Raw genomic sequence first — 10,280 nt, 5'->3', positions numbered from 1 at the left:
TCTTGGAACCAAGAGACGTGAAACATGCAAACGATTTTACAATCGCCCCCCCCCACGTTACGGAAGGGACGAGTTCTTGAAAAAGCTTCCGTAGCGCGAAATTCCGTAACTCGAACCTTATTCTCCCAATGACTCTTATGTTATAAGTGTAGATGCGTTCTTGCGGAGATCTTCTTTGATCTACAAAAGTAATAAAACATGCATGTGAATGTAAGAAAACATTTTGAAACACATATTAAATGTAACAGATAGTTTAATAGTTTTACTCACCAAAAATAATAGTACGTACACAAAAATAATTAAATTGTGCAGAGGGAGACTCAGTACTGGTACTGACGACTGCCTCACTCTGTAAATCATGATCATCTTGTTGTGGTGTAAGCTCAGCTCTGTTGAAGAAGAATGCATCGAGACTTGTTTGCTGTTTCTGCTACATCTTCTCATTGTAGCAGTGCATTACATCTTGTAGTGCTCTTGTAATTTTTAGACTTGGATCATTAGCACTAAGGATTTGCACCACTTCTTCTACGAGGGCAAAGGATTGGGATAAGTGGTTGGTAGACAAGTGAAGTTGCGTGGGTGGTGTTTCAATAACGTCCTCCTATACTGTAGCTCGCTCTTGTTCCAACATTATTAGATCCTCATTCTACATGGGACTTTAATAACTCAACCATATCATTTTCGACGAAATCTTCAAAACCAGCCTGTCTTGCAAGTGCCACAATGTCTTGGTGAACTTTCCCAGCACTTTCTGCTTGGGGAAACCCTGTAAAGTTGTTGGTACGTTCTACCCATATGATTATGGATGCAATAGTGATGAAGTGAAGGAGTCAACTATAAATGGTGTGTGGAAAATTACTAGTGTACACTTTCGAAACTCCAAGGAGATATACCAGTGATTTGGCGCTCAAATAAAAAGGCTTGGATGACTATAAGTATTTTTCAAGACTGGTTCATCAACTTCTTCTGTCCTGCTGTTGAAAAGTACTGTGCCAAACGTAATATTGCCAACAAAGTATTGCTCATCTTAGACAATGCACCAAGCCACCCAGTGAACTTAAATTATCGTTCTGATAATGTAAGAGTTGAGTATAACCCCAAGAACACAACCGTATTGCTCCAGCCAATGGATCAAGGTATTATCTCCAATTTATAGGGATATTACTTATGGAGAACTCTGATTAACACTGAACAACTGATTAAAGTTACTGATGGAGAGATAAGCCTACAGTTCGTGATTTCTGGAAGAAATGTAATGGCTTTAATTTAAAATCTCCAGCAGCATTGCCACACTCAAGTAGAGTCAGATGTTCTTTCGGAGCCTTGAATCCTGATGAAGACTTCTCTTCCCTAAAAATAAATCACTGGTAAATTAGGCTTAGCATATCTCCTTAGAGCCCTTGGAGTTTCGAAACTGCACACAAGTAAGGGTTTTAATTCAAAATCTCCAGAAGCATTGCCACCCACAAATAGAGTCAGACGATCTTTCGGAGCCTTGAACCCTAATGCAGACTTCTCTTCCCTAAAAATAAATATTCTATCTGGCATGCATTTCCAGAACAGCTCCACATTGAAGACTACATCAGCAGTGACAGCCTCACCACTTGGTTTTATGTTGTGTAAGTTAAATCGCTTCCTGAACCTATCAAACCACCCTTTATTTGCCAGGAAGGGTTTTTCTTCAGAACTACCACTACCACTTTGTTCAGTCACCAAATTATCATACAAGCTTTTTTGCTTTAACTTGTACAACCATCGTGTTTAATGGCACATTACGTTGGATCTGGTCCTCAATCTACACACTCAGGAGTTGTCCATATTAAGCATCACTTCACTTCTATGAAAACACGATGTACGAGCACTTAGAGGTGTAGCTACTTTAGGACTTGCCTTGATTTTTTCTTTATTATCACGTATTGGTCCCATTGTAGAGGTAGCAAGCCCTAAAGTTTTAGCAATAGAGCTATGTTTCTCTCTGGCATCAAACCTCCTAAAAACATTAAGTTTCACATCCAGAGTATTTCCTTTTCGTGATTTCTTGGATGTACTACTTGTACTTGATCGCAACAGAATCGTTTGCTGATATGAACAAAGTGCGCCACCTATGTCACTGACGCTTGGTAATGTGCTCTGCATTTCTAAAACAAAAATAAGATTTTTGGCCAAATGTTTTTTTTTATATATTAACCACAAAACCCCGAAAGGGCGAATTTACGGTCCGTATCCCGAATCTATTGGTCACGCTTTATAATTTCCGTATGGGTAAAATTCCATAGCCCGAACGCCCGTAACGCGAGGACAGACTGTATTTAGGTGAAACTGAACACAAGGATCAAAGAACACGTTAAAAGGCTGTCGTATGTTTTTATACACTTAAAAGAAACCAAGCATTCCATATCCAAAAAAAGAGAAAAAAATTTACGAAGCAAAACTTACATAAATAAAAGAAAATCACAAGCTATATGGTTTCGATATCGGCGCTGAGCAGAGCTCAAATAGTCCATTATATAGCTTTGCACTTAACAACAAAAAATCAGTAAGCACCCTGCCAAGAAACATTTTTACACTTTGAATTTGTAGTTGTTGTTAATCGCACATTGTCTGAAAATGGCTCGGTGTTATGTGCTGAAACATCGTAGTTTTATTTTTTTAAAAAACAAATATTTCCACTGTTAAGGTAATTATCGTATTAAATTTACTCATCCAGCGAGGTCCTCCAATCAAAATATTTATATCGCTTTCTTTGTTTTATTTATTAACACATGCCCCCCAGTGGCAAAGCGGTATGTCTGCGGACTTACAATGCTAGAATCCGGGTTTCGATACCCATGGTGGGCAGACCACATATAGCCCATTGTGTAGCTTTGTGCTTAATTACAAACAAAAACAAAAAGTTATTAACACAGTAGCACTACTTTACATATAATGACAAGCTTTATTTTCCAGTTAGTAGTCATTAAAGTCAAAAACTACTGCATCATGTAAACATAAATAGATGTAGTTTCCTGTTTGTACGACAGGTAGATTTGTAATGTATTATTTATCATTCATCCTATTTGTACACATCGAACCTACAACGTAACCACCTTAGTATGTGCTTCTTTTCTTTCTTTACAAGATTGTAAGATTTTATGTTTGTTTGTTACGGATTTCGCGCAAAGCTACACGAGGGCTATCTGCGCTAGCTGTCCCTAATTTAGTAGTGTAGGACTAGAGGGAAGGCAGCTAGTCATCACCACCCACCGCCACCTCTTGGGCTACTCTTTTACCAACGAATAGTGGAATTGATCGTCGCATTATAACGCCCCCCACAGCTGAAAGGGCGAGCATGTTCGGTGTGACCGGGATTCGAACCCGCAGATTGCGAGCCGAGTGCCCTAACTACCTGGCCATGCCGGGCCCATGATGACAAGCTTCTGTAATAGTCACACTATTGGTAAGGGACTCGTCTACACTGCAGGATAGACAGTCTAGATGTACTTAGGACATCAATGTGAAAGCCCAAATGTGAACAGAGTCACCTGCTAAAGACATCAGACTTTACGATTTATTTTTATTGTAATGAACATCAAAATATATCCCTATTTCCAATTTCATTCAGTCTACAAATATACTTTAAATAGTAGAACTATCCATTGCATAACTAAAATCTTAAGATATAAAACAAGGTTAAAATTATCGACGGATTTTACAAAATTAGTTTTTGTTGTTAACCACAAATCCAGGCCCTCTATTAGATTCAGAGAGAACAAAATGAGACAATCATTAGCCCAAAATAAAAGTTAAATATTTTCTGAATATTTTTTATTTAACATGTATTTATTTACATTATTTAAATGGGAAAAATACAAGTGTCTAAATTTGAGGATAAACAGATGTTTAGCGTTCTAAACCTTCAGATTTACAGTTGTGCCAGAGAGAGGATGCAAAATTAGCATGAAATAGTATATTCGCAATAGTTCTTTCGTCGATGTGTTTGTCTACCAGACTATATGATGTTTAAATATAGAAAGCCACCTGTTTGAATCTAGATACACCTGATAGGCCTAGATACCTCGAAAGCCATCTGTACACCACGCTAGGAACGCTGGACACCTGACAAATTTATTTTGGATTTGACACTTGTTTTGTATATTTGTAGGATGCAAACGAACGTTTGATATATATATATATAACAGAAAAATAATAATTCCCAAATTGATTTAATTGTTTCTAATGTATACTTTCAACTTCAAGTAAGCCACACACAAACATAGCTTAAACTCTAGGTGAACGTCGCAGTTAAAACAAAATTGCATACACATTTACAAGTATTCTCATTACGAGCCAGTCATCTCACTAAGATCAAATCCTAAATTAATTGAAGCATAAAAATGTCCGAACGTGTGAAACGCCTTCTTCTAACATCAAGTTGTCAATACTTAGGATCCCATACAGCTGTTACTCTATTGAAAGCTGGATTTGAAGTAGTGGCTATCGACAATCCCAGCTTCAAAAGTAAGTATATTTGCTAACATCTGACTTGTGATCCTCGGAATTTTGTAAATTTATCGTTGGCTGTAGTTATAGCTTATATCAGTTACATATTTTTACCTGAACCTAAAACTAATTTGAGCTTATACGTATATCTCAGCTATTATAGAATTTTTCGCAAGCAATTTTAACACAACGAGCTTCATGCTATTTCACGTACTTCTTAAAAGCACGTTAACGTATATATATATATATATATTTATTTATTTACAGAAATTTATCATAATACTGATTGTGAGAAGTTTCAGATCATAATCTAATTATTCTCGGCAATAAACCGTACCCAAACCAACGTATTAAAGTAATAAAAAATATTTGCAAAAATTAAGTATGACATAGGGATGGCAATGTCAAAAAGTACAGAAACAAGGTAGGGATGAGCGCACAAAACCAGATAATAATCCCTACATGAGTAGCTAATAAGCACTGAGTCAATCTTATCAGCTTATAAGACAATCATTTGCCCAAAAGAAATCTGCCATAATTTAACACTATAAGGCTATATAGCATTATATTCAGTTTAAATGCTCTTATTCAAACCTGAATTCATGAAACTGATAGGAATTCAGAATTTATTTGTAGATAAAAGTCATTCTTAGAAAGATTTGGCTACTTATATAGTGATTTTTGTATGGTTTTGTGTATTCATCCCTACCTTTTTTTTGTACTTTTTGACATTGTCATCCATACGCCATACTTAATTTTTGCAAAATCTTTTATTACTTGTTCCCCTCTTTTTTTTAAACAATTTCAGTGAAGTAGGTTGATAAGTGAACATTTGTTCTATTTTTATAATTCAATGGTAATATATATTGTTAATATAATACTTTGCACTTGTAGAATGACCTCAGATATTGATATTATACCATACAATTCGCTACAATAGATTATTAATCATCACTGTTCATAATTTTGACTTTTTTTGGGACTTAATGTTGAGGAACCTACAGTAAGGAACATACAAAAAATGTATAGGTGTATCATCCCTATATTCATGTTTGCATTCGTTTTGGCACTGTCATCCCTACATTTTACATTTACAAAATGTTTCTTATTACTTGTTTCGTGACATTTTTTTTCACCTTACTGAAACTTAGTGTATTCTATGAATGTGTGTAATAAAATTTGATATTATGTGTATTGATTTATTTTACTCCTTCACTTCATACATAATATGGGAGTTGGCTCCCTAAAGACACCGATTGTATGTTGTACAAAGCATTGAGTATTCTACATGTCATCTAATGTTCATCTATTATTTGCTGATAATTCCCGTTTCACCCTTTATTTACCAGATTTGTGTAAGAAAGCTAAATTCAAAGGATAATTATAACATCGTTTACACAAATATATAAACTTAGTATTCCGAAAATTGTTTAATCTCGAAGTCTAAGTTCAAGGGAGGTCCAGTTGAATCTACACTTTGATCAACATGTGTTATTGGGCTATACTAGTTTCGGAGAATTCCACTCCTCATCAGTTACTCTGAACACAAGTTAACCAAGGAAAGATAACCTGGATCTATGATCGTTTACACTAGAATTATGATTAGTTTTAGCTTAGACTAAGCACTAACGTACTTAGTTATAACCTGTTTCCACGTATTCTTAAAATGCGTTTCTGTCTTATTAAAACCATTGCGAAAACTTCACTCATTTTTGATGAACACTTTGGTTCTTTAGCTAGTTCCCAGTTCTTCACTTTAGCAACACTTTTCAATGATACTGGGAGTCTCAAAAGCTGTGAAACACACGATAATGGCAATTAAGTGCTCAAATAAGGCTATAACTCAACTTTAGAAGTTAGTTGTAAGTATCATAGATTGAATACGGCAGCCATTTTTTTCTCGGCCCATCCCTACGAACGGTAGTTCTTTAGGTAGTTTATAACCAGCAGAGAAAATATATGCTAGATTATTTGGAATATCTTTGAAAAACATCTTTTAAAGCTTAGATTAAAAGATTTGACAGGATCGAGTCTGTAGGCTTAATATTATCCTAAAATATTCATTAAATAATTATATATATAATATAAAAATCGTGGACATTCCGTCATATATGAGAAACATAACTGCACAATTTCAAGTTTATGAAAAATTTTTCGTCACTACTGTTACATACTTTCCCACAGGATATGCAAACTTAAATCACTATTACCCTCTACCAGTAGGTTTAGGCCCTACCCAATATTTTGTGCAAACTTCAGTCTCAAAAAACTTATCAAATCAGGCTTATCCAGTTGTTTCTGCAAGCTTAAATTTCTCCCAAGTTATAAACTTATATCCACTGAAACATTGTTTGTTTGTTTTTTAATTTCGCGCAAAGCTACACGAGGGCTATCTGCGCTAGCCGTCCCTAATTTAGCAGTGTAAGACTAGAGGGAAGGCAGCTAGTCATCACCACCCACCGCCAACTCTTGGGCTACTCTTTTACCAACGAATAGTGGGGTTGACCGTCACATTATAACGCCCCCACGGCTGAAAGGGCGAGCATGTTTGGTGTGACGGGGATTCGAACCCGCGACCCTCAGATTGCGAGTCGATTGCCATGCCGGGCCCTACTGAAATAACTATGCAAAACATTTTTATTGCCTTATAAAATTGGGTTTATTGCCAATTGCCTATTGAAACGTAAATTTCAACCCCCTTATAAAATTATGTTTAATTAATACTAATAGTCTGTGTAAATGTAGTTATTGTAAAATTAGGTTTACCCAGGGGCAGTACTAGCTCATTGCGGGCTCTAAGCAGGAATATCTTTGGACTCCAACAATCACCTCCTTAAAAACTAATTGCAATATTTTCACAAACCAAAAAAACTACATTAATACAAAAATTATTAATACACTTCTTAAAACATCGGTTCTACTTATACACTAACGCCACTGCGCCGGAGTCTTTCTCAAAACATGCACGTTGTATGTGTACTGTACTTAGCAGCCAATCAGCGTACCGCATGAATGCCTCACTGAAAAGTGTCTCGCTACTGCAATTTTGAAGCGTTTATCCATTGCTGAGTGATATGTTTTTGAATAGTTCCATTAAAAATACTTTTATTTTAAATAAGTACAGTAATAAAACAGGCAAAAGTCAAATCTCTGATAAAAAGAAAATCCCCGTGAATCAGACCCCTGAGCTGCTCGGAGTCCTAAGCAATTAGTAGTCTGTTTAGGCCTAGTAACGCCACTGGATTTAGCCAAATACGCTAACGCTGCTAGAATACTAGAACAATCTAGACTAAAGTAGGTCTGACCCTCTGATCTCACGAGGCTTTAAAGTTGTCTACATTTTTTACCAATTTAATCTCACCACAAAACTTTCTTGATGCACAATAGTTATCTTGGTTGCATTAGTGCGGTATCTTATCATTATTCTTAATTCGTAACTTTCGAAAACGTTTCCGGCCGTATAATAATCACGGGCGTTACTATTTATTTTATTGTATTAAGTCCACAGGTCCTCACAGCAGCTAATAACCGTAGTTGCGCCATTGACAATAACGCAGTGTGAACTATTTTAGGTTGCAAATATTTGAAATATTTTTAGTTGCGGCAAAGCGGCTCATAGAATGGCTCCGAGTTTTTCCCAAGTACAAACTTTTACCTCAGAACTCCGTCATCTCTCGGCCGATTTGAGATCTAATTTCAGTTTTGGACTCAGGAGGTCAAACCCTTTCGATTGATGTATTTGATCAAGCTAATGGTCTCATAGATTAATTTACTCTAATCATACCTAAAAGAACTTCAAGTGCCGCGGCTATTGAGGATTTCCTCTTGTTTCTTGTTGTTCAGGTACAGAGTTGCCGGAATGTTTGAAACGAGTAGAAGAAATTACCAAAAAAAAGTTCACCGAATTTTATGCCGTAAATCTCTTCGAAATAGACGAACTCAGAGCAATATTCCGAAAAGTAAGCTTACTGTTTTTTCTCTTAAATTTTATTATTTACTAATTAATAAAGTTGGTAACCTTTAGTCGCTTTTAGGAAGAATGTTCAATACATGCAAATAATCGTCAGCTCGCACTAGCATTATTAATTTTTTTAAATGACGATTATTTGCATGTATTGAACATTCTTCTTCCAAGACATGCTAGTACTGATGAATATTATCATTAGCATAGCTGCATCTTCTGATGTCAAAAGTGAATGTAGAAAAAAAAGTCACAATTTGAAAATTTATGTTTATCATTTTTTTAAGTTCATAGAAGTTAAACTATTGATTTATTCCATTTATTCATGTGATGATTTACCTCATATATATATGCCTAAAAAGTGCACTTAACTCTGCATTATATATGAATACACTCGTGAAGTTGACAGACTGTCTGTAGAATGCTCTTTGATCAAAAAACATGACATTATGAATCTTAACGAAGAAATGCTTAGATTGAATGATGTGTTAGTAAATAAGTATATAATGTAAGAGAAGCCATCCAGGATCGTAATCCGGACTGATCTCAGGTCAGATGTACAGCCGTGTTCTTCAGGTATTGGTAAGCCAGGCGAGTAGCCTTGTTCCTCGTTTACTTTTATGTATATATTTCCTTGTACAAGAGTTACGTAAGTTGTGTTATTAATGTGTGTATGTCATGTACTTTTTTATATAATATTACATATCATGCATCATGCTATTATTGCAATAAATAAATAACTTTAATGTTTTTTGTTGTATGACTTTACATTGTATTTTGGTAGTAAAAAATCTGTGACTTTTTTTCTTCCTGTGACTGTATTTCCGGCCACCGTCAAAAATATGTACGTATACATGTAAATTTCGAGGTCGGAAACAAATATAGGTTCACTGTGGTGAGTAAAAACAATTCAAAACACCATAAAGACGTAAAATGGTTGCGGAGGAGATATCGTTTATGTTAATTGAGCACTAATTTATTGCTAAGTGAACTCGTGCAACCTTCATTACTGTATCGCTATTAAAATACAAAGTTATTGCACAGTTGAGTATATTAACAATTATAAAGTAATGTAAAATTTATAACACACACACACACAAATCAACAATAATCAAATGTTAGAATAAGTTAACTTTAAACAATGTAAACTAATAAATTATCGTGCAAAATAATTTGACCTTACTAATAACTTCTTGATTTTCTAATAGCATAAGTTTGATGTGGTGGTTCACTTTTCACAATTGAGGGGAGTCCGTGAATCCCTTCTCATGCCTCTGAAGTATTACTCTACAAACGTTGCTAGTCTACTGTCTTTACTCCAGGTAAGCTGGATTATGATATCAGTATCGTGTTTATCTGTGTTAACTACGAGTAAGTTTAATTTCAGAGGCGGATACAGGATTTTGAAAACAAAAAACAAAAAAACTAGTGTGTTGTGGTATATGAAAGGTTTTTAATACTGTTGCGTCAGCGAGGTCACGTGACTAGTGTCACGCCACCTGCTTTCTAGAACTATCCCGTTTCTTCGGGAGTGCTCTAGCATTTACTAAATTGGGGGTGGTCTGATATATATAAGATGGTCACGGCGTGACGTGACAATGTGTGCGTAGACAGTGAGTAATTGATCTGCAGTCAGAGAGTATTATTGAAGTTGAGCACGTTCGTTGTTATAGCGTTTGTTTTAGCGCGATTGTTGAAATTAAGTGTATCGTAAAGTTATATTTGGAAAGAATAAACCAGTTTTAGAACAGGCCTAATTAAGTAAGGACTTGTGTCGCTAAAGTGTCGGAACGAATTTACGGGAAATCAATTAACAAACGGAGACGTAACAATACTAAGT

At 35.5% G+C, this 10,280-nt stretch overlaps 1 protein-coding gene across 1 annotated transcript in view; it reads left to right on the top strand.

Moving 5' to 3' along the window:
- Positions 1-4,232: 4,232 nt before the first annotated feature.
- The window catches only part of LOC106458003 (UDP-glucose 4-epimerase-like), an 18,142-nt gene continuing 12,094 nt past the window's right edge, over positions 4,233-10,280 (top strand). The window contains exons 1-3 of the mRNA XM_022384126.1: positions 4,233-4,497; positions 8,323-8,438; positions 9,649-9,762. Of these exons, the coding sequence (XP_022239834.1) occupies positions 4,374-4,497; positions 8,323-8,438; positions 9,649-9,762 (354 nt within the window). The 5' untranslated portion in view covers positions 4,233-4,373. The remainder of the gene's footprint in view (positions 4,498-8,322; positions 8,439-9,648; positions 9,763-10,280) is intronic.

The sequence above is a fragment of the Limulus polyphemus genome, unplaced genomic scaffold (genome assembly GCF_000517525.1).
Source record: "Limulus polyphemus unplaced genomic scaffold, Limulus_polyphemus-2.1.2 Scaffold403, whole genome shotgun sequence".
Classification (NCBI taxonomy): domain Eukaryota; kingdom Metazoa; phylum Arthropoda; class Merostomata; order Xiphosura; family Limulidae; genus Limulus; species Limulus polyphemus.
The sequence above is the reverse complement of the archived record's forward strand: the minus strand, read 5'-3'. Positions and strand labels throughout refer to the sequence as shown.